The sequence below is a fragment of the Lytechinus pictus genome, chromosome 19 (assembly GCF_037042905.1).
Source record: "Lytechinus pictus isolate F3 Inbred chromosome 19, Lp3.0, whole genome shotgun sequence".
Lineage (NCBI taxonomy): Eukaryota > Metazoa > Echinodermata > Echinoidea > Temnopleuroida > Toxopneustidae > Lytechinus > Lytechinus pictus.
Window position 1 is genome coordinate 13,552,258 of NC_087263.1, and position 27,848 is coordinate 13,580,105.

A 27,848-nucleotide genomic window follows, 5' to 3' on the forward strand; every position below is an offset into this window, starting at 1 on the left:
GTTCTGGTTGATTATTTGATGTTTAATCTTTCATTTTATTGCTAAGATTGGGCAGTACACTGTAAAAAAATAGTGGGTAAAATCTTAACCAGCACGAGGGTAATCATGTGTCCAACCAATTTTGGACAGTATTTTACCCAATGCAGGAAGCATATTGTCCAGTAACGTTAAACAATAAGCAACACTTACGTTACAATGGGCAAAATTTTAATCACACTGAATAAATAAAAATGCCCAAAACAAATTCCCAATGTTGGTTGGACCCACAATTACCCCCATGGAGCATTTTTACACAATATTTTTAGAGTGTACTGTATACATGGTATGAGCAGCCATAAACAACGTACCTCGTGAAACTAACAAAAACCTCAAATGATGAAAAGTTAACACCAAATTAAAGAGCATTAAAGGAGAAATATATTGATTATGAATATGGCCTTATTATATATTAGTGCAAAGGTAATGATGTGGGATTTATCATTTGGTCATTCAAAAATAACGAAAATAATACATGAGGTGGAAATCGCCAATTAAAAAGCGCTAAAATGCCTCTCCGAAATATGCCTCGCATCGGTCTCTGAATAGACTCGATGACGTGTATGTGTGTACGAGAGACGTGATTGGTTCTCCCACGTCAAGCTCCACTTACAACTTATTGAACAAAAGAAAAGAAAAAAGTTATCCACAAAATGTAATATATTCCGTCAAAAAGACTGTTGTACTTTTCTTTTATTTAGTGATATTGATATCCAGTAGGCCTAGAAACTCTTAAATGCATTTTGTGTAGTGTTCGATTGTTCCTTTTCTTTGAAAGTCCCAATAGTCTCCCCGAGATGCAAGAACGTAGAAGGTAGTTTAGCAGTTGTAATACTTCATTCTATTTTACTTATTCGGGCAAATACAAAACAAATATGTCATCAAATCAACTACAGATAAATAATAAAAGTTATACAATAGTAACAACAGCTTGTATGGAAATGACCGATCCACTGAGGACTATTACGTAACTTCTATTTTCATATTAAGGTCTGGAGGAACTACTTGTTGGAAGTTGTGCATCCACTTCATTTGTTTGTGATATCTTCCCAACGACCGTCCTCGGGATGCACGAATGTCAAGCTAAATTAATTTATTCAGTTCATCTCACTTTATATTATTTCACTTACGCTGACATTCGGGAAATGGTTCAGAGAAATATCCGTTGCTTGTGCAGTTAAGAGATGATGGCCCAATCAGTTCATAACCAGTTTGACAAGAAAAGGTGCATTCTTGACTGTAGACTACTGGAAATCCATTTTCACACGATGAAAGTAAGGGGTCTTCTATCGATGATACGTTGCATGTTACAACTTATTTAACAACAAAAAAGAAAGAAGTAATAAACAAATATATTCTGTCAAAAAGAGTGTTTGTTGTAAATTTCTTCTAATTATTGATATTGGAATATAGTAGGAACTCTTTAAGTGCATTATGTGAAGTGATTGAGCTGTTCCTTTTCTTTGATATTCCCGACAGCCCCCCCCCCCCCCCCCCACGCAAGAACGTAAAAGTTCGTTCAGGATTTGCACATGGTGTCACGCGCGTAAATGGCACTTTGAAAAATTCTTTAAAAAATAAACGTAAAATTAGAGGGTCGAATGTTTACTACCAATGGAGAGGATATATATCTGACATTCCATATCTGACCAGGGAAGGGTATCGTAGCCAGCTCATTTTAAAAATCAATCGCCATTTATGAAGATAACTATGATGGGATCAAATTTATCAACTGAAACAGTAAAATAGCCCTAATTCTTTCGCCAGTCAAAAAATAGTTCCAAAGTCATTGATATATCTTCTCAATTTGGGCAAAAGAAGTTCAGTAGTTACCATTTCTATAATCAGTGTTAGATTTTCAATTATATTCATACACTTTTGTCAATCAGCAATATCAAATTGAAAAAAAAATTCGAATGGGTTGGGTCGAACGAATATCTTTAGCCGTCCTGTTGTAATTAGGCTCATGATACCACATGGGTTTCCTGCACGCCATCAACGGCCGAGTAGCTCGGCATGGGAGGATTACCATAATGCGCTCAAGTAGGCTGTGAGACATGGACATACTACTAAAATCGCTATAAGGGGTCTAATTTCACGAAATTTAGGAGGCACCTTTGGTGCGTGTTACGGGGCCCTTGCTCCCCCCCACCTTAAACATTTTCTGGATCCGCCCCTTGATTATTCCATTTCCTTGAAAGTCCCAACAGTTTCCACAACGTGCAGGAACGAAAAAGCATAGCAATTGAAACACTTCTTTTTATTTTACTTACTCTCGCATTCGGGAAATGGTTCCGAGAAATGTCCAGTGCTTGTGCAGACCACAGATGATGGCCCAGTTAGCTTATGACTAGTTTGACAAGAAAAGTTGCATTCTTGACTGTAGTTTGCTGGAACTCCATTTTCACAGGAAGAAAGTAAGGGTACTTCTATCCCTGATACGTTGCACGTTACATTTTGGCCTACAACTTATTTAAATAAAGAAAAGGAGAGCATCAACACATCATTCATCACTGACATTTGAAAATGCGTTTGTTAAGTACTTTCACTCCTACATGCTGATTCGTCTAAATAACATCAAACATATAGACCTATTCTTACTATTTTTGCGATGTTTAAAATGAAACGCCTACTGAAGCAAATTTACTATTCCAAGACGACAATTGCCACCTTTCGCGAACCTCAGGGACGGTAACATTTGGGTCCCGTGACACAAAGGTTAACAATTAATCGTACGACACTAGATTTTCACAATTGATTGAACGTTGTAATCAATAGAATCAATTGTAGAAAATTGTTTCTGTTACGGGCCCTAGATCTGCGTTTCGTGTGCAAAATTCATTCATTCGACACCATGCATGCCTTTCGCAAGTTGTGAGATTAGAGAATCCCGTGCTTTCACATACATACGACTGGTCATGACAGCATGCCCGCCTGACCCTGGAATTGTACTCCTGCCGCTGGGCTGGAGAAATGAGAAACACTTCGCGTACATGCCTACATGGTGTACTATGACATGAATAAGAAAATGTATTTCAAACAAATTGAGTACATATTAAGTGAGGAAAAATATTATTGAATTAAGGCGGACACCCACCCCTTAAAAACACTTAAAAGTACTCGAAAAGGTCAAGCACGTACAAAGTTCCACATTTTATTCTCATGCGTGTTGTTTCTTACGTATTGGTATGCATGTTACAAATGTAGTACTTTCAAGGGCGCAGGGTGGTTTGAGCATGGGGAGGTGGAACTAAAGCGGTATGGGGGTGCACCAGTTGCGTATCTAGGGCAAATGGCGCCCGCGGCAAGTGCTAAAATCGCGCCCCTTATACATGTATATTTCTACACCTAATAAAGACATGACAAGTCAAGGCATACTATTAATGCGAGTGCGAATATTTTTCAATATCAAGACGTTAAGATGGAATATTCTAAGTTAATTCTTTTTAAAATGATATAACATGATTTGTATTTAACTAAACAACGAATGCGAAGCGCGAGCTGACAATATTAGAATTTAGACCTGAAATCGGAACATTTTAGGGCGAAGTAATCCCACGATGCGTATCTAACTTAGCAATCAATGCAAGCACGAGGGTTCAGCTGAAATACTTAAACTTGAAAAGGAAAAAGGTTTAGGTACTATATGTACGAATTCATGAAAGGGATCTGTATCTCATCAGCGTAGCGCGAAGCGCGAGCTAATTTTTTTCATATCCTCACCTAAAAAGGGAAATTTTCATAATTGTTTGTAAAAGTCAATGAAGAGGATTTGTATTTCCAATATCAAATCAGAGCGTGATGAAAGCTTTGAATATTAAACAAGAAAAAAATTATATTTCAGAAATGTTTGTAAGAATTACTAAAGAGTAACGTATCAAAATGCACACCTGTAGCTAGAGATGAAAATTTATGATATTTGCTTTTGAAAAGGAATATTTTAAGGACAGTTTGTTAGAATTTCTAAGGAGAATAAGTATGTAACTAATCAAAAGTTGGCACAAATATTCATCCCCGAGTAAAGACATGTATTTTCTAAATGTGTTGAAAACTAAATTACCATGGTAATACATTTATTCCTATGTTTTCTTTCTTCATTTTTGTGTTTTCTTTTTCTTTCTTTGCGTCCCCTGAAAGTGGCGCCTGGGGCAGGTGCCCCCCTTGTCCCCTGCTAGATACGCCACTGGCCGGTGCACATGTTGGGGAGGTGGAACTAAAGTTTGGAAAATCAGCTGTTGAAAGCAGAAGAAAGGTTACAAATTTCGTTTTGCTTGCCAGTGTCGGAGCTCCTCTACCAAAGCAGGAAGGTGCACGTGCGATCAAGAAACTCCTGTGTGGAGCGTTTTTGCCCACTGGATTCGTCTCAAGACATTGGAATCGAGGGTCGTACGTTCGAATCCCAGCCAAGGCGTTATTTCCTTCAGCAAGATATTGATGGTCATTGTGCTGCACTCAATTTAGGTAATGTTAATGGGTACATGGCACCGACTTATTTCTTGAAACGCTTGAGCGTGGAACAGTATACCTCTGCTTAAACAGGGTTAATTATGCTCCATTTATTGTAGAGCGCTTAGAGACATGATAATAGGCGCTAAATAATCGAGTACAATTAATACTAAATATTAAAAACTTACCACCGTATGAAAGCTTTGGAACATAGAAGGGCGGGGGAGATGCATTGCAGTTACACGATTGTCCGTTACTGAAACACACACTTTCGTGGGGTGCTGTTATAAATATGTCTATAAAAAGGAAACAAGAATGGTGTGTTCTGGTCGATTATTTGATGTTTAATCGTTCATTTTATTGCTAAGATTGGGCAGTACACTGTAACCAAATATTGGGTAAAATTTTAACCAGCACGAGGGTAATCATGTGTCCAACCAATTTTGGACAGTATTTTACCCAATGCAGGAAGCATATTGTCCAGTAACGTTAAACAATAAGCAACAATTACTTTAGAATGGGCAAAATTTTAATCACACTGAATAGATAAAAATGCCCAAAAACAAATTCCCAATGTTGGTTGGACCCATAATTACCCCCATGGAGCATTTTTACACAATATTTTTAGAGTGTACTGTATACATGGTATGAGCAGCCATAAACAACGTACCTCGTGAAACGAACAAAAACCTCAAATGATGAAAAGTTAACACCAAAGGGCATTAAAGGAGAAATATATTGATTATAAATATGGCCTTATTATATATTAGTGCAAAGGTAATGATGTGGGAATTATCATTTGGTCATTCAAAAATAACGAAAATAATACATGAGGTGGAAATCGCCAATTAAAAAGCGCTAAAATGCCTCTCCGAAATATGCCTCGCATCGGTCTCTGAATTGACTCGATGACGTGTATGTGTGTACGGGAGACGTGATTGGTTCTCCCACGTCAAGCTCCACTTACAACTTATTGAACGAAAGAAAAGAAAAAAGTTATCCACAAAATGTAATATATTCCGTCAAAAAGACTGTTGCACTTTTCTTTAATTTAGTGATATCGATATCCAGTAGGCCTAGAAACTCTTAAATGCATTTTGTGTAGTGTTCGATTGTTCCTTTTCTTTGAAAGTCCCAATAGTCTCCCCGAGATGCAAGAACGTAGAAGGTAGTTTAGCAGTTGTAATACTTCATTCTATTTTACTTATTCGGGCAAATACAAAACAAATATGTCATCAAATCAACTACAGATAAATAATAAAAGTTATACAATAGTAACAACAGCTTGTATGGAAATGACCGATCCACTGAGGACTATTACGTAACTTCTATTTTCATATTAAGGTCTGGAGGAACTACTTGTTGGAAGTTGTGCATCCACTTCATTTGTTTGTGATATCTTCCCAACGACCGTCCTCGGGATGCACGAATGTCAAGCTAAATTAATTTATTCAGTTCATCTCACTTTATATTATTTCACTTACCCTGACATTCGGGAAATGGTTCAGAGAAATATCCGTTGCTTGTGCAGTTAAGAGATGATGGCCCAATCAGTTCATAACCAGTTTGACAAGAAAAGGTGCATTCTTGACTGTAGACTACTGGAAATCCATTTTCACACGATGAAAGTAAGGGGTCTTCTATCGATGATACGTTGCATGTTACAACTTATTTAACAACAAAAAAGAAAGAAGTAATAAACAAATATATTCTGTCAAAAAGAGTGTTTGTTGTAAATTTCTTCTAATTATTGATATTGGAATATAGTAGGAACTCTTTAAGTGCATTATGTGAAGTGATTGAGCTGTTCCTTTTCTTTGATATTCCCGACAGCCCCCCCCCCCCCCCCCCCCACGCAAGAACGTAAAAGTTCGTTCAGGATTTGCACATGGTGTCACGCGCGTAAATGGCACTTTCGAAAAATTCTTTAAAAAATAAACGTAAAATTAGAGGGTCGAATGTTTACTACCAATGGAGAGGATATATATCTGACATTCCATATCTGACCAGGGAAGGGTATCGTAGCCAGCTCATTTTAAAAATCAATCGCCATTTATGAAGATAACTATGATGGGATCAAATTTATCAACTGAAACAGTAAAATAGCCCTAATTCTTTCGCCAGTCAAAAAATAGTTCCAAAGTCATTGATATATCTTCTCAATTTGGGCAAAAGAAGTTCAGTAGTTACCATTTCTATAATCAGTGTTAGATTTTCAATTATATTCATACACTTTTGTCAATCAGCAATATCAAATTGAAAAAAAAATTCGAATGGGTTGGGTCGAACGAATATCTTTAGCCGTCCTGTTGTAATTAGGCTCATGATACCACATGGGTTTCCTGCACGCCATCAACGGCCGAGTAGCTCTGCATGGGAGGATTACCATAATGCGCTCAAGTAGGCTGTGAGACATAGACATACTACTAAAATCGCTATAAGGGGTCTAATTTCACGAAATTTAGGAGGCACCTTTGGTGTGTGTTACGGGGCCCTCGCTCCCCCCCCCCCCCCACCTTAAACATTTTCTGGATCCGCCCCTTGATTATTCCATTTCCTTGAAAGTCCCAACAGTTTCCACAACGTGCAGGAACGAAAAAGCAAAGCAATTGAAACACTTCTTTTTATTTTACTTACTCTCGCATTCGGGAAATGGTTCCGAGAAATGTCCAGTGCTTGTGCAGACCACAGATGATGGCCCAGTTAGCTTATGACTAGTTTGACAAGAAAAGTTGCATTCTTGACTGTAGTTTGCTGGAACTCCATTTTCACAGGAAGAAAGTAAGGGTACTTCTATCCCTGATACGTTGCACGTTACATTTGGGCCTACAACTTATTTAAATAAAGAAAAGGAGAGCATCAACACATCATTCATCACTGGCATTTGAAAATGCGTTTTTAAAGTACTTTCACTCCTACATGCTGATTCGTCTAAATAACATCAAACATATAGACCCATTCTTACTATTTTTGCGATGTTTAAAATGAAACGCCTACTGAAGCAAATTTACTATTCCAAGACGACAATTGCCACCTTTCGCGAACCTCAGGGACGGTAACATTAGGGTCCCGTGACACAAAGGTTAACAATTAATCGTACGATACTAGATTTTCACAATTGATTGAATGTTGTAGTCAATAGAATCAATTGTAGAAAATTGTTTCTGTTACGGACCCTAGATCTGCGTTTCGTGTGCAAAATTCATTCATGCGACACCATGCATGCCTTTCGCAAGTTGTGAGATTAGAGATTCCCGTGCTTTCACATACATACGACTGGTCATGACAGCATGCCCGCCTGACCCTGGAATTGTACTCCTGCCGCTGGGCTGGAGAAATGAGAAACACTTCGGTACATGCCTACATGGTGTATTATGACATGAATAAGAAAATGATTTTTCAAACAAATTGAGTACATATTAAGTGAGGAAAAATATTATTGAATTAAGGCGGACACCCACCCCTTAAAAACATTTAAAATGACTCGAAAAGATCAAGCGCGTACAAAGTTCCACATTTTATTCTCCTGCGTGTTGTTTCTTACGTATTGGTATGCATGTTACAAATGTAGTACTTTCAAGGGCGCAGGGTGGTTTGAGCATGGGGAGGTGGAACTAAAGCGGTATGGAGGTGCACCAGTGGCGTATCTAGGGCAAATGGCGCCCGCGGCAAGTGCTAAAATCGCGCCCCTTATATATTTCTACACTTAATAAAGACATGACAAGTCAAGGCATACTATTAATGCGAGTGCGAATATTTTTCAATATCAAGACGTTAAGATGGAATATTCTAAGTTAATTATTTTTAAAATGATATAACATGATTCGTATTTAAAATGGGCATGGGGAGGTGAAACTAAAGCGGTATGGGGGTGCACCAGTGGCGTATCTAGGGCAAATGGCGCCCGGGGCAAGTGCTAAAATCGCTCCCCTTATATATTTCTACACTTAGTAAAGACATGACAAGTCAAGGCATACTATCAATGCGAGTGCGAATATTTTTCAGTATTAAGACGTTAAGATGGAATATTCTAATTCTAATTATAATTCTTTTTAAAATGATATAACGTGATTCATATTTAACTAAACAACGAATGCGAAGCGCGAACTGAAAAATATCAGAATTTAGACCTGAAATCGGGACATTTTAGGGCGAAGTAATCCCACGATGCGTACCTAACTTAGCAACCAATGCAAGCACGAGGGTTCAGCTGAAATACTTATACTTGAAAGGAAAAAGTTTTAAGGACTATATGTACGAATTCATGAAAAGGATCCGTATCTCATCAGCATAATGCGAGCGCGAAGCGCGAGCTCATTTTTTTCATATCCTCACCTCAAAAGGGACATTTTAATAAATGTTTGTAAAAGTAAATGAAGAGGATTTGTATTTCCAATATCAAATCAGAGCCTGATGAAAGCTTTGAATATTAAACAAGAAAAAAATTGTATATCAGAACTGTTTGTAAAAATTACTAAAGAGTAACGTATCAAAATGCACACCTGTAGCTAGAGATGAAAATTTATTATATTTGCTTTTGAAAAGGAATATTTTAAGGACAGTTTGTTAGAATTTCTGAGGAGAATAAGTATGTAACTAATCAAAAGTTGGCAGAAATACTCATCCCTGAGTAAAGACATGTATTTTCTAAATGTGTTAGAACACATTTTTAAATGTGTTGAAAACTAAATTACCATGGTCATACATTAATTCCTTTGTTTTCTTTCTAAATTTTTGTAATTTCTTTTTCTTTCTTTGCGTCCCCTGAAAGTGGCGCCTTGGGCATGTGCCCCGTGTCCCCCGCTAGATACGCCACTGGCCGGTGCACATCTTGGGGAGGTGCAGTGGCGTACCTAGGATTTTCCACAGGGGGGGGGGGGCAAAAAGAAAAGGTCTTCAACCACAAATAAAGGATTTCGTACCAGAAAAAAATTTGAAAAAAAAAAAAAAAAAAAAAAGGTCTTCAAGACTCGTCAGGGGATGCAGGGATATGTCCCTTGCAAGGTTTGTGACTCGTCAGGGGGGGGGGGGGCAGTCTGCCCCCCGTAGGTACGCTAGTGGGGAGGTGGAACTAAAGTTTGGAAAATCAGCTGTTAAAAGCAGAAGAAGTGTTACAAATTTCGTTTTGCTTGCCAGTGTCGGAGCTCCTCTACCAAAGCAGGAGGGTGCACGTGCAATAAAAAAAAACTCCTGTGTGGAGCGTTTTGGCCCAGTGGATTAGTCTCCAGACATTGGAATAGAGGGTCGTACGTTCGAATCCCAGCAAAGATATTGATGGTCATTGTGCTGCACTCAATTTAGGATATGTTAATGGATACATGGCAGCGATTTATTCCTTGAAACGCTTCAGCGCGGAACAGTATACATGTACCTCTATGCTCAAACAGGGTTAATTATGCTGCATTTATTGTAGAGCGCTTTATACAGACATGATATTAGGCGCTATGTTATCGAGTACAATCAATACTAAATATTAAAAACTTACCACCGTATGAAAGCTTTGGAACATAGAAGGGCGGGGGAGATGCATTGCAGTTACACGATTGTCCGTTGCTGAGACACACACTTTCGTGGGGTGCTGTTATAAATATGTCTAAAAGGAAACAAGAATGGTGTGTTCTGGTTGATTATTTGATGTTTAATCTTTTATTTTATTGCTAAGATTGGGCAGTACACTGTAACAAAATATTGGGTAAAATTTTAACCAGCACGAGGGTAATCATGCTTCCAACCAATTTTGGACAGTATTTTACCCAATGCAGGAAGCATATTGTCCAGTAACTTTAAGCAGCAATTACTTTAGAATGGGCAAAATATTAATCACACTGGATAAATAAAAATGCCCAAAACAAATTCCCAATGTTGGTTGGACCCATAATTACCCACATGGAGCATTTTTACACAATATTTTTAGAGTGTACTGTATGCATGGTATGAGTAGCCATAAACAACGGACCTCGTGAAACGAACAAAAACCTCAAATGATGAAAAGTTTACACCAACGGGCATTAAAGGAGAAATATATTGATTATGAATATGGCCTTATTATATATCAGTGGAAAGGTAATGATGTGGGAATTATCATTTGGTCATTCAAAAATAACGAAAATAATACATAAGGAGGAAATCGCCAATTAATAAGCGCTAAAATGCCTCTCCGTAATATGCCTCGCATCGGTCTCTGAATTGACTCGATGACGTGTATGTGTGTACGAGAGACGTGATTGGTTCTCCCACGTCAAGCTCCACTTACAACTTATTGAACAAAAGAAAATAAAAAAGTTATCAACAAAATTCAATATATTGCGTCAAAAATACTGTTGTACTTTTCTTTTATTAAGTAATATTGATATCCAGTAGGCCTAGAAACTCTTAAATGCATTTTGTGTAGTGTTCGATTGTTCCTTTTTTTTAAAGTCCCAATAGTCTCCCCGATATGCAATAACGTAAAAGGTAGATTTGCAGTTGTAATACTTCATTCTATTTTACTAATTCGGGCAAATACAAAACAAATATGTCATCAAATCAACTACAGATAAATAATAAAAGTTATACAATAGTAACAACAGCTTGTATGGAAATGACCGATCCACTGAGGACTATTACGTAACTTCTATTTTTATATTAAGGTCTGGAGGAACTACTTGTTGGAAGTTGTGCATCCACTTCATTTGTTTGTGATATCTCCCAACAATCGTCCTCGGGATGCACGAATGTCAAGTTAAATTAATGTATACAGTTCATCTCACTTCATATTATTTCACTTACCCTGACATTCGGGAAATGGTTCAGAGAAATATCCGGTGCTTGTGCAGTTAACAGATGATGGCCCAATCAGTTCATAACCAGTTTGACAAGAAAAGGTGCATTCTTGACTGTAGTTTACTGGAAATCCATTTTCACACGATGAAAGTAAGGGGTCTTCTATCGATGATACGTTGCATGTTACAACTTATTTAACAACAAAAAAAGAAAGAAGTAATAAACAAATATATTCTGTCAAAAAGAGTGTTTGTTGTAAATTTCTTCTAATTATTGATATTGGAATATAGTAGGAACTCTTTAAATGCATTATGTGAAGTGATTGAGGTGTTCCTTTTCTTTGATATTGCGAACAGTCCCCCCACGCAAAAACGTAAAGTTCGTTCAGGATTTGCACATGGTGTCACGCGCGTAAATGGCACTTTTAAAAATTCTTTAAAAATAAGCGTAAAATTAGAGGGTCGAATGTTTGCTACCATTGAAGAGGATATATTTCTGACATTCCGTGTCTGACCAGAGAAGGGTATTGTAGCCAGCTCATTTTAAAAACTAATCGCCATATATGAAGATAACTATGATGGGATCAAATTTATCAACTGAAACAGTAAAATAGCCCTAAGTCTTACGCCAGTCAAAATATAGTTCCAAAGTTGTTGATATATCTTCTCAATTTGGGCAAAGGAAGTTCAGTAGTTAATTTCTAGAATCCGTGTTAGATTTTCAATTATATTCATACACTTTTGTCAATCAGCAATATCAAATTGAAAAAAAAATCGAATGGGTTGGGTCGAATGAATATCTTTAGCCTTCCTGTTGTAATTAGGCTCATGAAACCACATGGGTTTCCTGCACGCCATCAACGGCCGAGTAGCTCTGCATGGGAGGATTACCATAATGCGCTCAAGGAGGCTGCGAGACATAGACATACTACTAAAATCGCTATAAGGGTTCTAATTTCACGAAATTTAGGAGGCACATTTGGTGCGTGTTACGGGGCCATCGCCCCCCCCCCCACCTTTAAACATTTCTGGATCCGCCCCTTGATTGTTCCATTTCCTTGAAAGTCCCAACAGTTTCCACGACATGCAGGAACGAAAAAGTATAGTTAGCAATTGTAACACTTCTCTTCATTTTACTTACTCTCGCATTCGGGAAATGGTTCTGAGAAATGTCCAGAGTATGTGCAGACCACAGATGATGGCCCAGATAGCTTATGACTAGTTTGACAAGAAAAGTTGCATTCTTGACTGTAGTTTGCTGGAACTCCATTTTCACAGGAAGAAAGTAAGGGTACTTCTATCCCTGATACGTTGCACGTTACATTTGGGCCTACAACTTATTTAAATAAAGAAAAGGAGAGCATCAACACATCATTCATCACTGACATTTGAAAATACGTTTGTTAAGTACTTTCACTCCTACATGCTGATTCGTCCAAATAACATCAAACATATACACCTATTCTTACTATTTTTGCGATGTTTAAAATGAAACGCCTACTGAAGCAAATTTACTATTCCAAGACGACAATAGCCACCTTTCGCGAACCTCAGGGACGGTAACATTAGGGTCCCGTAACACAAAGGTTAACAATTAATCGTACGACACTAGATTTTCACAATTGATTGAACATTGTAGTCAATAAAATTAAATGTAGAAATTTGTTTGTGTTACGGGCCCTAGATCTGCGTTTCGTATGCAAAATTCATTCATGCGAATCCATGCATGACTTTCGCAAGTTGTGAGATTAGAGAATCCGTGCTTTCACATACATACGACTGGTCATGACAGCATGCCCGCCTGACCCTGGGACTGTACTCCTGCCGCTGGGCTGGAGATATGAGAAACACTTCGCGTACATGCCTACATGGTGTATTATGACATGAAAAAGAAAATGGTTTTTCAAACAAATTGAGTACATATTAACCCTTGAGGAAAAATGTTATTGAATTAAGGCGGACACCCACCCCTTAAAAACACTTAAAAGTACTCGAAAAGGTCAAGCGCGTACAAAGTTCCACATTTTATTATCCTGTGTGTTGTTTCTTACGTATTGGTATGCATGTTACAAATGTAGTACTTTCAAGGGCGCAGGGTGGTTTGAGCATGGGGTGGTGGAACTAAAGCGGTATGGGGGTGCACCAGCGGCGTATCTAGGGCAAATGACACCCGGGGCAAGTGCTAAAATCGCACCCCTTATATATTTCTACACTTAGTAAAGACATGACAAGTCAAGGCATACTATTAATGCGAGTGCGAATATTTTTCAATATCAAGACGTTAAGATGGAATATTCGAAGTTAATTCTTTTTAAAATGATATAACATGATTCGTATTTAACTAAACAACGAATGCGAAGCGCGAGCTGAAAAATATTAGAATTTAGACCTGAAATCGGGACATTTTAGGGCGAAGTAATCCCACGATGCGTATCTAACTTAGCAATCAATGCAAGCACGAGGGTTCAGCTGAAACACTTATACTTGAAAGAAAAAAGTTTTAAGGACTATATGTACGAATTCATGAAAAGGATCCGTATCTTATCAGCGTAATGCGAGCGCGAAGCGCGAGCTCATTTTTTTCATATCCTCACCTTAAAAGGGACATTTTAATAATTGTTTGTAAAAGTCAATGAAGAGGATTTGTATTTCCAATATCAAATCAGAGCGTGATGAAAGCTTTGAATATTAAACCAGAAAAACATTTTATTTCAGAACTGTTTGTAAGAATTACTAAAGAGTTAAACGTATCGGAATGCACACCTGTAGCTAGAGATGAAAATTTATGATTTCTGAGGAGAATAAGTATGTAAGTAATCAAAAGTTGGCACAAATATGCATCCCTGAGTAAAGACATGTATTTTCAAATTTGTGTTAGAACACATTTTTAAATATGTTGAAAACTAAATTACCATGGTCATACATTTATTCCTTTGTTTTTTTTCTTCATTTTTGTGTTTTCTTTTTCTTCCTTTGCTTCCCCTGACAGTGGCGCCTGGGGCACGTGCTCCCCTTGTCTCCCGCTAGATACGCCACTGGCCGGTGCACATCTTGGGGAGGTGGAACTAAAGTTTGAAAAATCAGCTGTTGAAAGCAGAAGAAGGGTTACAAATTTCGTTTTGCTTGCCAGTGTCGGAGCTCCTCTACCAAAGCAGGAGGGTGCACGTGCAATCAAGAAACTCCTGAGTGGAGCGTTTTGGTCCAGTGGATTAGTCTCCAGACATTGGAATAGAGGGTCGTACATTCGAATCCCAGCCAAGGCGTTATTTCCTTCAGCAAGATATTGATGGTCATTGTGCTGCACTCAATTTAGGTAATGTTAATGGGTACATGGCAGCGGTTTATTCCTTGAAACGCTTGAGCGCGGAACAGTTTACCTCTGCTTAAACAGGGTTTATTATGCTCCATTTATTGTAGAGCGCTTAGAGACATGATAATAGGCGCTATGTAATCGAGTACAATTAATACTATATATTAAAAACTTACCACCATATGAAAGCTTTGGAACATAGAAGGGCGGGGGAGATGCATTGCAGTTACACGATTGTCCGTTACTGAAACACACACTTTCGTGGGGTGCTGTTATAAATATGTCTAAAAGGAAACAAAAATGGTGTGTTCTGGTTGATTATTTGATGTTTAATCTTTTATTTTGTTGCTAAGATTGGGCAGTACACTGTAAAAAAATATTGGGTAAAATTTTAAGCAGCACGAGGGTAATCATGTGTCCAACCAATTTTGGACAGTATTTTACCCAATGCAGGAAGCATATTGTCCAGTAACTTTAAACAATAAGCAAAAACAATGGGCAAAATATTAATCACACTGGATAAATAAAAATGCCCAAAACAAATTTCCAATGTTGGTTGGACCCATAATTACCCCCATTGAGCATTTTTACACAATATTTTTAGAGTGTACTGTATACATGGTATGAGCAGCCATAAACAACGGACCTCGTGAAACGAACAAAAAACTCAAATGATGAAAAGTTAACACCAAAGGGCATTAAAGGAAAAATATATTGATTATGAATATGGCCTTATTATATATCAGTGGAAAGGTAATGATGTGGGAAGTATCATTTTGTCATTAAAAAATAACGAAAATACATAAGGTGGAAATCGCCAATTAAAAAGCGCTAAAATGCTTCTCCGAAATATGCCTCGCATCGGTCTCTGAATTGACTTGATGACGTGTATGTGTGTACGAGAGACGTGATTGGTTCTCCCACGTCAAGCTCAACTTACAACTTATTGAACAAAAGAAAAAAGTTATCAACAAAATTTAGTATATTCCGTCAAAAAGACTGTTGTACTTTGCTTTTATTTAGTGATATTGATACCCAGTAGGCCTAGAAACTCTTAAATGCATTTTGTGTAGTGTTCGATTGTTCCTTTTCTTTGAAAGTCCCAAAATAGTCTCCCCGAGATGCAAGAACGTAGAAGGTAGTTTAGCAGTTGTAATACTTCATTCTATTTTACTTATTCGGGCAAATACAAAACAAATATGTCATCAAATCAACTACTGATAAATAATATAAGTTTAATGGTAACAGCAGCTTGTATGGAAATGACCGATCCACTGAGGACTATTACGTAACTTCTATTTTTATATTAAGGTCTGGAGGAACTACTTGTTGGAAGTTGTGCATCCACTCCGTTTGTTTGATCTGTTTGTGATATCTTCCCAACAATCGTCCTCGGGATGCACGAATGTCAAGTTAAATTAATGTATACAGTTCATCTTACTTCATATTATTTCACTTACCCTGACATTCGGGAAATGGTTTAGAGAAATATCCGGTGCTTTTGCAGTTAACAGATGATGGCCCTCTCAGTTCATAACCAGTTTGACAAGAAAAGGTGCATTCTTGACTGTAATTTACTGGCAATCCATTTTCACACGATGAAAGTAAGGGGTCTTCTATCGATGATACGTTGCATGTTACAACTTATTTAACAACAAAAAAGAAAGAAGTAATAAACAAATATTCTGTCAAAAAGAGTGTTTGTTGTAAATTTCTTCTAATTATTGATATTGGAATATAGAAGGAACCTTTTAAGTGCATTATGTGAAGTGATTGAGCTGTTCCTTTTCTTTGATATTGCCAACAGTCCCCCCCCCCCCCACGTAAAAACGTAAAAGTTCGTTCAGGATCTGCACATGGTGTCACACGCGTAAATGGCACTTTTGAAAAATTCTTTAAAAATAAACGTCAAATTAAAGGGTCGAATGTTTGCTACCATTGAAGAGGATATATATCTGACATTCCATGTCTGACCAGAGAAGGGTATTGTAGCCAGCTCATTTTAAAAATAAATCGCCATATATGAAGATAACTATGATGGGATCAAATTTATCAACTGAAACAGTAAAATAGCCCTAATTCTTCCGCCAGTGAAAAAAATTGTTCCAAAGTCATTGATATATCTTCTCAATTTGGGCAAAGGAAGTTTAGTAGTTAATTTTTAGAATCAGTGTTAGATTTTCAATTATATTCATACACTTTTGTCAATCAGCAATATCAAATTGAAAAAAATCGAATGGGTTGGGTCGAACGAATATCTTTAGCCTTCCTGTTGTAATTAGGCTCATGAAACCATGGGTTTCCTGCACGCCATCAACGGCCGAGTAGCTCTGCATGGGAGGATTACCATAATGCGCTCAAGGAGGCTGCGAGACATAGACATACTACTAAAATCGCTATAAGGGGTCTAATTTCACGAAATTTAGGAGGCACCTTTGGTGCGTGTTACGGGGCCCTCGCCCCCCCCCCCCCATCTTTAAAAAATTCTGGATCCGCCCCTTGATTATTCCATTTCCTTGAAAGTCCCAACAGTTTCCACGATATGCAGGAACGAAAAAGTATAGCAATTGAAACACTTCTTTTTATTTTACTTACTCTCGCATTCGGGAAATGGTTCCGAGAAATGTCCAGAGCGTGTGCAGACCACAGATGATGGCCCAGTTAGCTTATGACTAGTTTGACAAGAAAAGTTGCATTCTTGACTGTAGTTTGCTGGAACTCCATTTTCACAGGAAGAAAGTAAGGGTACTTCTATCCCTGATACGTTGCACGTTACATTTGGGCCTACAACTTATTTAAATAAAGAAAAGGAGAGCATCAACACATCATTCATCACTGACATTTGAAAATGCGTTCGTTAAGTACTTTCACTCCTACATGCTGATTCGTCTATATAACATCAAATATATAGACCTATTCTTACTATTTTAGCGATGTTTAAAATGAAACGCCTACTGAAGCAAATTTACTATTCCAAGACGACAATAGCCACCTTTCGCGAACCTCAGGGCCGGTAACATTAGGGTCCCGTGACACAAAGGTTAACAATTAATCGTACGACACTAGATTTTCACAATTGATTGAACGTTGTAGTCAATATAAATTTTTTTAGAAAATTGTTTCTGCTACGGGCCCTAGATCTGCGTTTCGTGTGCAAAATTCATTCATGCGACATCATGCATGCCTTTCGCAAGTTGTGAGATTAGAGAATCCCGTGCTTTCACATACATACGACTGGTCATGACAGCATGCCCGCCTGACCATGGAATTGTACTCATGCCGCTGGGCTGGAGAAATGAGAAACACTTCGCGTACATGCCTACATGGTGTTTTATGACATGAATAAGAAAATGTTTTTTCAAACAAATTGAGTACATATTAAGTGAGGAAAAATATTATTGAATTAAGGCGGACACCCACCCCTTAAAAACACTTAAAAGTACTCGAAAAGGTCAAGCGCGTACAAAGTTCCACATTTTATTCTCCTGCGTGTTGTTTCTTACGTTTTGGTTTGCATGTTACAAATGTAGTACTTTCAAGGGCGCAGGGTGGTTTGAGCATGGGGAGGTGGAACTAAAGCGGTATGGGGGTGCACCAGTGGCGTATCTAGGGCAAATGGCGCCCGTGGCAAGTGCTAAAATGGCGCCCGCGGCAAGTGTTAAAATCGCGCCCCTTATATACATTGTATTTCTACACTTAATAAAGACATGACAAGTGAAGGCATACTATCAATGCGAGTGCGAATGTTTTTCAATATTAAGACGTTAAGATGGAATATTCTAAGTTAATTCTTTTTAAAATGATATAACATGATTCGTATTTAACTAAACAACGAATGCAAAGCGCGAGCTGAAAAATATTAGAATTTAGACCTGAAATCGGAACATTTTAGGGCGAAGTAATCCCACGATGCGTATCTAACTTAGCAATCAATGCAAGCACGAGGGTTCAGCTGAAATACTTATACTTGAAAGGAAAAAGGTTTAAGTGCTATATGTACGAATTCATGAAGGGATCCGTATCTCATCAGCGTAATGCGAGCGCGAAGCGCGAGCTCATTTTTTTAATATCCTCACCTAAAAAGGGAAATTTTTATAATTGTTTGTAAAAGTCAATGAAGAGGATTTGTATTTCCAATATCAAATCAGAGCGTGATGAAAGCTTTGAATATTAAACAAGAAAAAAATTATATTTCAGAACTGTTTGTAAGAATTACTAAAGAGTAACGTACATGTATCAAAATGCACACCTGTAGCTAGAGATGAAAATTTATGATATTTGCTTTTGAAAAGGAATATTTTAAGGACAGTTTGTTAGAATTTTTGAGGAGAATAAGTATGTAACTAATCAAAAGTTGGCACAAATATTCATCCCTGAGTAAAGACATGTATTTTCTAAATGTGTTGAAAACTAAATTACCATGGTAATACATTTATTCCTATGTTTTCTTTCTTCATTTTTGTGTTTTCTTTTTCTTTCTTTGCGTCCCCTGAAAGTGGCGCCTGGGGCAGGTGCCCCCTTGTCCCCTGCTAGATACGCCACTGGCCGGTGCACATGTTGGGGAGGTGGAACTAAAGTTTGAAAAATCAGCTGTTGAAAGCAGAAGAAGGGTTACAAATTTCGTTTTGCTTGCCAGTGTCGGAGCTCCTCTACCAAAGCAGGAGGGTGCACGTGCAATCAAGAAACTCCTGAGTGGAGCGTTTTGGTCCAGTGGATTAGTCTCCAGACATTGGAATAGAGGGTCGTACATTCGAATCCCAGCCAAGGCGTTATTTCCTTCAGCAAGATATTGATGGTCATTGTGCTGCACTCAATTTAGGTAATGTTCATGGGTACATGGCACCGACTTATTTCTTGAAACGCTTGAGCGTGGAACAGTATACCTCTGCTTAAACAGGGTTAATTATGCTCCATTTATTGTAGAGCGCTTAGAGACATGATGATAGGCGCTATGTAATCGAGTACAATTAATACTAAATATTAAAAACTTACCACCGTATGAAAGCTTTGGAACATAGAAGGGCGGGGGAGATGCATTGCAGTTACACGATTGTCCGTTACTGAAACACACACTTTCGTGGGGTGCTGTTATAAATATGTCTAAAAGGAAACAAGAATAGTGTGTTCTGGTTGATTATTTGATGTTTAATCTTTTATTTTATTGCTAAGATTGGGCAGTACACTGTAAACAAATATTGGGTAAATTTTAACCAGCACGAGGGTAATCACGTGTCCAACCAATTTTGGATAGTATTTTACCCAATGCAGGAAGCATATTGTCCAGTAACTTTAAACAATAAGCAGCAATTACTTTAGAATGGGCAAAATATTAATCACACTGGATAAATAAAAATGCCCAAAACAAATTCCCAATGTTGGTTGGACCCATAATTACCCACATGGATCATTTTACACAATATTTTTAAAGTGTACTGTATGCATGGTATGAGCAGCCATAAACAACGGACCTCGTGAAACGAACAAAAACCTCAAATGATGAAAAGTTAACACCAAAGGGCATTAAAGGAGAAATATATTGATTATGAATATGGCCTTATTATATATCAGTGGAAAGGTAAAGATGTGGGAATTATCATTTGGTCATTCAGAAATAACGAAAATAATACATAAGGTGGAAATCGCCAATTAAAAAGCGCTAAAATTCCTCTCCGAAATATGCCACGCATCGGTCTCTGAATTGACTCGATGACGTGTATGTGTGTACGAGAGACGTGATTGGTTCTCCCACGTCAAGCTCCACTTACAACTTATTGAACGAAAGAAAAGAAAAAAGTTATCCACAAAATGTAATATATTCCGTCAAAAAGACTGTTGTACTTTTCTTTTATTTAGTGATATTGATATCCAGTAGGCCTAGAAACTCTTAAATATATTTTGTGTAGTGTTCGATTGTTGCTTTTCTTTGAAAGTCCCAATAGTCTCCCCGAGATGCAAGAACGTAGAAGGTAGTTTAGCGGTGACACGACATCTGCTCCTGCGACAATTGCTCCGGCCTTAATATCTCAGAAGGCATAGGATTAGAGTTAGGATTGTGATAGAGTTTTTGGTTCAGAATATTGTAATGATTACGATTAGGGTTTATTTAGTTTTGGACGTTAGGTTTTATGTTTTGCTTAATGTGTAGATTTTCCATCGGAGCAATTGTCGCCGGAGCAAATGTCATGGAACCAGTTTAGCAGTTGTAATACTTCATTCTATTTTACTTATTCGGGCAAATACAAAACAAATATGTCATCAAATCAACTACAGATAAATAATAAAACTTATACAATAGTAACAACAGCTTGTATGGAAATGACCGATCCACTGAGGACTATTACGTAACTTCTATTTTCATATTAAGGTCTGGAGGAACTACTTGTTGGAAGTTGTGCATCCACTTCATTTGTTTGTGATATCTTCCCAACGACCGTCCTCGGGATGCACGAATGTCAAGTTAAATTAATTTATACAGTTCATCTCACTTCATATTATTTCACTTACCCTGACATTCGGGAAATGGTTCAGAGAAATATCCGGTGCTTGTGCAGTTAACAGATGATGGCCCTCTCAGTTCATAACCAGTTTGACAAGAAAAGGTGCATTCTTGACTGTAGTTTACTGGAAATCCATTTTCACACGATGAAAGTAAGGGGTCTTCTATCGATGATACGTTGCATGTTACAACTTATTTAACAACAAAAAAGAAAGAAGTAATAAACAAATATATTCTGTCAAAAAGAGTGTTTGTTGTAAATTTCTTCTGATTATTGATATTGGAATATAGTAGGAACTCTTGAAGTGCATTATGTGAAGTGATTGAGCTGTTCCTTTTCTTTGATATTCCCGACAGTCCCCCCCCCCCCCCCCGCAAGAACGTAAAAGTTCGTTCAGGATTTGCACATGGTGTCACGCGCGTAAATGGCACTTTCGAAAAATTCTTTAAAAAATAAACGTAAAATTAGAGGGTCGAATGTTTACTACCAATGGAGAGGATATATATCTGACATTCCATATCTGACCAGGGAAGGGTATCGTAGCCAGCTCATTTTAAAAATCAATCGCCATTTATGAAGATAACTATGATGGGATCAAATTTATCAACTGAAACAGTAAAATAGCCCTAATTCTTTCGCCAGTCAAAAAATAGTTCCAAAGTCATTGATATATCTTCTCAATTTGGGCAAAAGAAGTTCAGTAGTTACCATTTCTATAATCAGTGTTAGATTTTCAATTATATTCATACACTTTTGTCAATCAGCAATATCAAATTGAAAAAAAAAATCGAATGGGTTGGGTCGAACGAATATCTTTAGCCGTCCTGTTGTAATTAGGCTCATGATACCACATGGGTTTCCTGCACGCCATCAACGGCCGAGTAGCTCGGCATGGGAGGATTACCATAATGCGCTCAAGTAGGCTGTGAGACATAGACATACTACTAAAATCGCTATAAGGGGTCTAATTTCACGAAATTTAGGAGGCACCTTTGGTGCGTGTTACGGGGCCCTCGCTCCCCCCCACCTTAAACATTTTCTGGATCCGCCCCTTGATTATTCCATTTCCTTGAAAGTCCCAACAGTTTCCACAACGTGCAGGAACGAAAAAGCATAGCAATTGAAACACTTCTTTTTATTTTACTTACTCTCGCATTCGGGAAATGGTTCCGAGAAATGTCCAGTGCTTGTGCAGACCACAGATGATGGCCCAGTTAGCTTATGACTAGTTTGACAAGAAAAGTTGCATTCTTGACTGTAGTTTGCTGGAACTCCATTTTCACAGGAAGAAAGTAAGGGTACTTCTATCCCTGATACGTTGCACGTTACATTTTGGCCTACAACTTATTTAAATAAAGAAAAGGAGAGCATCAACACATCATTCATCACTGACATTTGAAAATGCGTTTGTTAAGTACTTTCACTCCTACATGCTGATTCGTCTAAATAACATCAAACATATAGACCTATTCTTACTATTTTTGCGATGTTTAAAATGAAACGCCTACTGAAGCAAATTTACTATTCCAAGACGACAATTGCCACCTTTCGCGAATCTCAGGGACGGTAACATTAGGGTCCCGTGACACACAGGTTAACAATTAATCGTACGACACTAGATTTTCACAATTGATTGAACATTGTAGTCAATAGAATCAATTGTAGAAAATTGTTTCTGTTACGGACCCTAGATCTGCGTTTCGTGTGCAAAATTCATTCATGCGACACCATGCATGCCTTTCGCAAGTTCTGAGACTAGAAAATCCCGTGCTTTCACATACATACGACTGGTCATGACAGCATGCCCGCCTGACCCTGGAATTGTACTCCTGCCGCTGGGCTGGAGATATAAGAAACACTTCGCGTACATGCCTACATGGTGTATTATGACATGAATAAGAAAATGGTTTTTCAAACAAATTGAGTACATATTAAGTGAGGAAAAATATTATTGAATTAAGGCGGACACCTACCCCTTAAAAACACTTAAAAGTACTCGAAAAGGTCAAGCGCGTACAAAGTTCCACATTTTATTCTCCTGCGTGTTGTTTCTTACGTATTGGTATGCATGTTACAAATGTAGTACTTTCAAGGGCGCAGGGTGGTTTGAGCATGGGGAGGTGGAACTAAAGCGGTATGGGGGTGCACCAGTGGCGTATCTAGGGCAAATGGCGCCCGCGGCAAGTGCTAAAATCGCGCACTTATATATTTCTACGCTAAATAAAGACATGACAAGTCAAGGCATACTATTAATGCGAGTGCGAATATTTTTCAATATCAAGACGTTAAGATGGAATATGCTAAGTAAATTCTTTTTAAAATGATATAACATGATTCGTATTTAACTAAACAACGAATGCGAAGCGCGAGCTGAAAAATATTAGAATTTAGACCTGAAATCGGAAAATTTTAGGGCGAAGTAATCCCACGATGCGTATCTAACTTAGCAATTAATGCAAGCACGAGGGTTCAGCTGAAAAACTTAAACTTGAAAGGAAAAAGGTTTAAGTACTATATGTAAGAATTCATGAAAGGGATCCGTATCTCATCAGCGTAGCGCGAAGCGCGAGCTAATTTTTTTCATATCCTCACCTAAAAAGGGAAATTGTCATAATTGTTTGTAAAAGTCAATGAAGAGGATTTGTATTTCCAATATCAAATCAGAGCGTGATGAAGAAAAAAATTATATTTCAGAACTGTTTGTAAGAATTACTAAAGAGTAACGTATCAAAATGCACACCTGTTGCTAGAGATGAAAATTTATGATATTTGCTCTTGAAAAGAAATATTTTAAGGACAGTTTGTTAGAATTTTTGAAGAGAATAAGTATGTAACTAATCAAAAGTTGGCACAAATATTCATCCCTGAGTAAAGACATGTATTTTCTAAATGTGTTGAAAACTAAATTACCATGGTAATGCATCTATTCCTATGTTTTCTTTCTTCATTCTTGTGTTTTCTTTTTCTTTCTTTGCGTCCCCTGAAAGTGGCGCCTGGGGCACGTGCCCCCCTTGTCCCCCGCTAGATACGCCACTGGCCGGTGCACATCTTGGGGAGGTGGAACTAAAGTTTGAAAAATCAGCTGTTGAAAGCAGAAGAAGGGTTACAAATTTCGTTTTGCTTGCCAGTGTCGGAGCTCCTCTACCAAAACAGGAGGGTGCACGTGCGATCAAGAAACTCCTGTGTAGAGCGTTTTGGCCCAGTGGATTAGTCTCCAGACATTGGAATAGAGGGTCGTACGTTCGAATCCCAGCCATGGCGTCATTTCCTTCAGCAAGATATTGATGGTCATTGTGCTGCACTCAATAGGAAATGTTAATGGGTACATGGCAGCGAGTTATTCCTTGAAACGCTTGAGCGCGGAACAGTATACCTCTGCTTAAACAGGGTTAATTATGCTCCATTTATTGTAGAGCGCTTAGAGACATGATATTAGGCGCTATGTAATCGAGTACAATTAATACTAAATATTAAAAACTTACCACCGTATGAAAGCTTTGGAACGTCGAAGGACGGAGGAGATGCATTGCAGTTAGACGATTGTCCGTTACTGAAACACACACTCTCGTGGGGTGCTGTTATAAATATGTCTAAAAGGAAACAAGAATGGTGTGTTCTGGTTGATTTTTTTATGTTTAATCTTTTATTTTATTGCTAAGATTGGGCAGTACACTGTAACCAAATATTGGGTAGAATTTTAACCAGCACGAGGGTGATCATGTGTCCAACCAATTTTGGACAGTATTTTACCCAATGCAGGAAGCATATTGTCCAGTAATGTTAAACAATAAGCAACAATTACTTTAGAATGGGCAAAATATTAATCACACTGGATAAATTAAAATGCCCAAAACAAATTCTCAATGTTGGTTGGACCCATTATTACCCCCATGGAGCATTTTTACACAATATTTTTAGAGTGTACTGTATACATGGTATGAGCAGCCATAAACAACGTACCTCGTGAAACGAACAAAAACCTCAAATGATGAAAAGTTAAATCCAAAGGGCATTCAAGGAGAAATATATTGATTATGAATATGGCCTTATTATATATCAGTGGAAAGGTAATGATGTGGGATTCATCATTTGGTCATTAAAAGAATAACGAAAATAATACATAAGGTGGAAATCGCCAATTAAAAAGCGCTAAAATGCCTCTCCGAAATATGCCTCGCATCGGCGTCTGAATTGCCTCGATGACGTGTATGTGTGTACGAGAGACGTGATTGATTCTCCCACGTCAAGCTGCACTTACTTGAAAATTGTGTTGCGAGGGTCCGTTTTCTACACACTGTCACTAAATACTTCGATCACGAAATGAAAGAAAACCCAGAAGTCTAAATTTGGATTTTGAAATTGATGATTTTGAAGATGAAGAGATCAATGATGAAGTTTCTAGCTCTACTGAGCAAAAAAGTGACGTGGATGAAGGTAAATGAAGGGAATTACGCCGGTGATGATGAATCGGACAATTCAACTTGCATGCCGATTCGCTACCAACTCATGCAGCTGCTAGCTGCACCGCGGGTCAAATCATGGAAATGAATTTCAATATGACCACATCCAGACAGAGTCTCTTCCCTCTATCAACAATAAGTAAAAATATCTGAACTTAATAATTTCTGAAGGCAAATCAACTTGCGAATAAGTGCAGACGATATGCACTATTGATGAACTTCACGGGGCTGGAATAGATTCTTACTCGTTCTCTTAGATCAAATTTCGATCTTATTATTTTGTTTAAATTACGACACTCGGGGATTTTTTTTTCATGTAAAATTATAGTAACACGTATAATTATTTTTCTTATTACGATAAAACCCTTTTTTGAAGCAAATAGTTGAGGTAAATCAAGATTAGAAGTAAAAGATCATCCGCAACATGCATAGCTCGCATGCGATTGTAAGCAAACCATCACAAACACGGGGCTAGCTTGGTCGCCTTACTGATTGAGAGCTGTGCAGCACTTGCATCTAGTCTCTGAGCCAGCGCCAAGGCGAGCAAGCTGGCTCTGTTTTGAAGGTTTGTTTACAATGGCATGCGAGCTAGGCATGTTGCAGATGATCTTTTACATCCAATTTAAATTTACCTCAACTTTTTGCTTCAAAAGAGGTTTTATCGTAATTTAAAAAATAGTACCAGGTGTTACTATATTTTTATATAGAAAAATAATTCCCCGAGTTTCGTAATTTTGTCAAATGATATATGAATTTTATTTAACAGAACGAGTGACAAACTTTCCCAGCCACGTGAAGTTCATCGTCGGTGCATATCGTCTGCTGCTATTCGTTGAGTTGATTTGCCTTCAGGTTCGGATATATATTATTCACTTGTTTGTAAGTACAGTTATATCATTATTTTCCTTCTTTAGAGTAAATTTTGTTGATAGAGGGAAGAGACTCTGTCTTGATGTGGTCATGCTGTAATTCATTTTCATGAATTTTTTTTTGGCCCGCGGTGCAGCTAGCAGCTGCATGAGTTGGTAGCGAATCGGCATGCAAGTTGAATTGTCCGACTCATCACCATCGGCGTAATTCCCTTAATTTACCTCCATCCACGTCACTTTGTTGTTCACTAGAGCTAGAAACTTCATCATCATTCTCTTCATCTTCCAAATCCAAATCTAGATAAACTTCTGGGTTTACTTCATTTCGTGATCGAAATATTCAGTGACAGTGTGGAGAAAACGTACAAACGCAACAGGTTTTGCATGCAAGTGGAGCTTGACGTGGGAAAGCCAATCGCGTCTCTCGTACACTCATGCACGTCATAAAAAACTCAAATTTCGCGGACGTAATTCTGCGTGTTTGAAGAATTCAGAGAGAGAACCTTAAACTATCAATTATCTGAGTTTAATCGGTCTCCATGATAAATGATGTACACCACCGTGTTCTTCTTATTTTTTCCTTTAATTTGATATATAATTCTCCATTTTTAGGATTTTCAATATATTTCTACTTTAAGTAAAATTAAAAACAGGCCATTAACTAATAAACAAATGACAAATATGTATAATATGGAAGTTCAATTTCATTGTATTCCATTCTTAGTTTATCAGATGGAACTCGGTATCTTATAGCACAAAATAATGAAATAGGCTCTCTCAAAATAATAATATATAGCATATATATATATGTATATATATATATATTGTCAAAAAGGGTCCATTGTTTTAATAATTAAATGCGTGTGTGGGTAGATTGTGGGTGTGTGTATCATTGTTCAAGGGTGAAAATCTCTCCCCAAAAGTAGGGGGATCAGGGGCTGGAAAATTTGACAAGCAAAGAAAAATAGGGGAATCACCCCAAAAGTAAGATCATCTCGTCCAAAACACATGTTTTTTTTCGATTTTGATTGATGTATTTCTTTCCATCATAAATGTGTCCCCCCACCTATTTTGGGTAGGGGGACAAGTCCCCCTGGGATTTCCGCCCATGTAATTGTGTAACTTACAGCTCTGAGAGGTAACTGCCAGGATCATGGTTATAAAACCAATAAGGGCCCAGTGATCCTCCATTCCTTTAATCTATAGCAGGATAGCAGGAAAAATAAAAGAAAAGGAGAATTTTTTTTGACTGCTTTGAATAAAAATCGATTCCACATCATACCAAATGATATAAAGGTTGATATGCTAACAAATTGAATCTGGGAAAATTAGAAGTAATGAAATATGAACACATCATTTTCATTATGGAGATGTTGAGAACCTGCATCCACGAGTGATCATTTCATTCATTTTTGTAACGACCATGTCATGCATGTGCTGCAGAGTTACCAAGTCTCACGCATCCAGGG

General features: G+C 37.8%; 2 protein-coding genes across 2 annotated transcripts in view; both read right to left on the minus strand.

The window, feature by feature from the left end:
• The window catches only part of LOC129283005 (sushi, von Willebrand factor type A, EGF and pentraxin domain-containing protein 1-like), a 71,024-nt gene extending 57,919 nt beyond the window's left edge, over positions 1–13,105 (minus strand). Inside the window, exons 1-9 of the mRNA XM_064114077.1 lie at positions 13,021–13,105; positions 12,385–12,579; positions 11,251–11,433; positions 9,968–10,075; positions 7,120–7,314; positions 5,967–6,149; positions 4,671–4,778; positions 2,310–2,504; positions 1,167–1,349 (exon numbers count right to left, since the gene is read on the minus strand). Coding sequence (XP_063970147.1) covers positions 1,167–1,349; positions 2,310–2,504; positions 4,671–4,778; positions 5,967–6,149; positions 7,120–7,314; positions 9,968–10,075; positions 11,251–11,433; positions 12,385–12,579; positions 13,021–13,105 — 1,435 coding nt within the window. The remainder of the gene's footprint in view (positions 1–1,166; positions 1,350–2,309; positions 2,505–4,670; positions 4,779–5,966; positions 6,150–7,119; positions 7,315–9,967; positions 10,076–11,250; positions 11,434–12,384; positions 12,580–13,020) is intronic.
• Positions 13,106–14,213: 1,108 nt separating this feature from the next.
• LOC129282439 (P-selectin-like) lies at positions 14,214–27,570 on the minus strand. The gene is made up of 8 exons (XM_064114078.1): positions 27,507–27,570; positions 24,533–24,640; positions 22,199–22,393; positions 21,058–21,240; positions 19,546–19,653; positions 17,149–17,343; positions 16,014–16,196; positions 14,214–14,837 (listed from the first exon to the last, which is right to left on the minus strand). The coding sequence occupies exons 1-8, from the start codon at positions 27,568–27,570 to the stop codon at positions 14,641–14,643; spliced, it is 1,233 nt and encodes a 410-aa protein (XP_063970148.1). The 3' UTR covers positions 14,214–14,640.
• Positions 27,571–27,848: the final 278 nt, after the last annotated feature.

What these genes read in the sequence shown, in the direction of transcription:
- LOC129282439 (XM_064114078.1), bottom strand. Translation starts at nt 27,570, where the DNA reads ATGGAGGATCACTGGGCCCTTATTGGTTTTATAACCATGATCCTGGCA. An exon ending in ACCATTTCCCGAATGCGAGA is followed by an intron (nt 21,241 to 22,198) that starts GTAAGTAAAATA and finishes TTGTTAAATAAG; the next exon opens with TTGTAACATGCAACGTATCA. An exon ending in TCCAAAGCTTTCATACGGTG is followed by an intron (nt 17,344 to 19,545) that starts GTAAGTTTTTAA and finishes TATTTAAATAAG; the next exon opens with TTGTAGGCCCAAATGTAACG.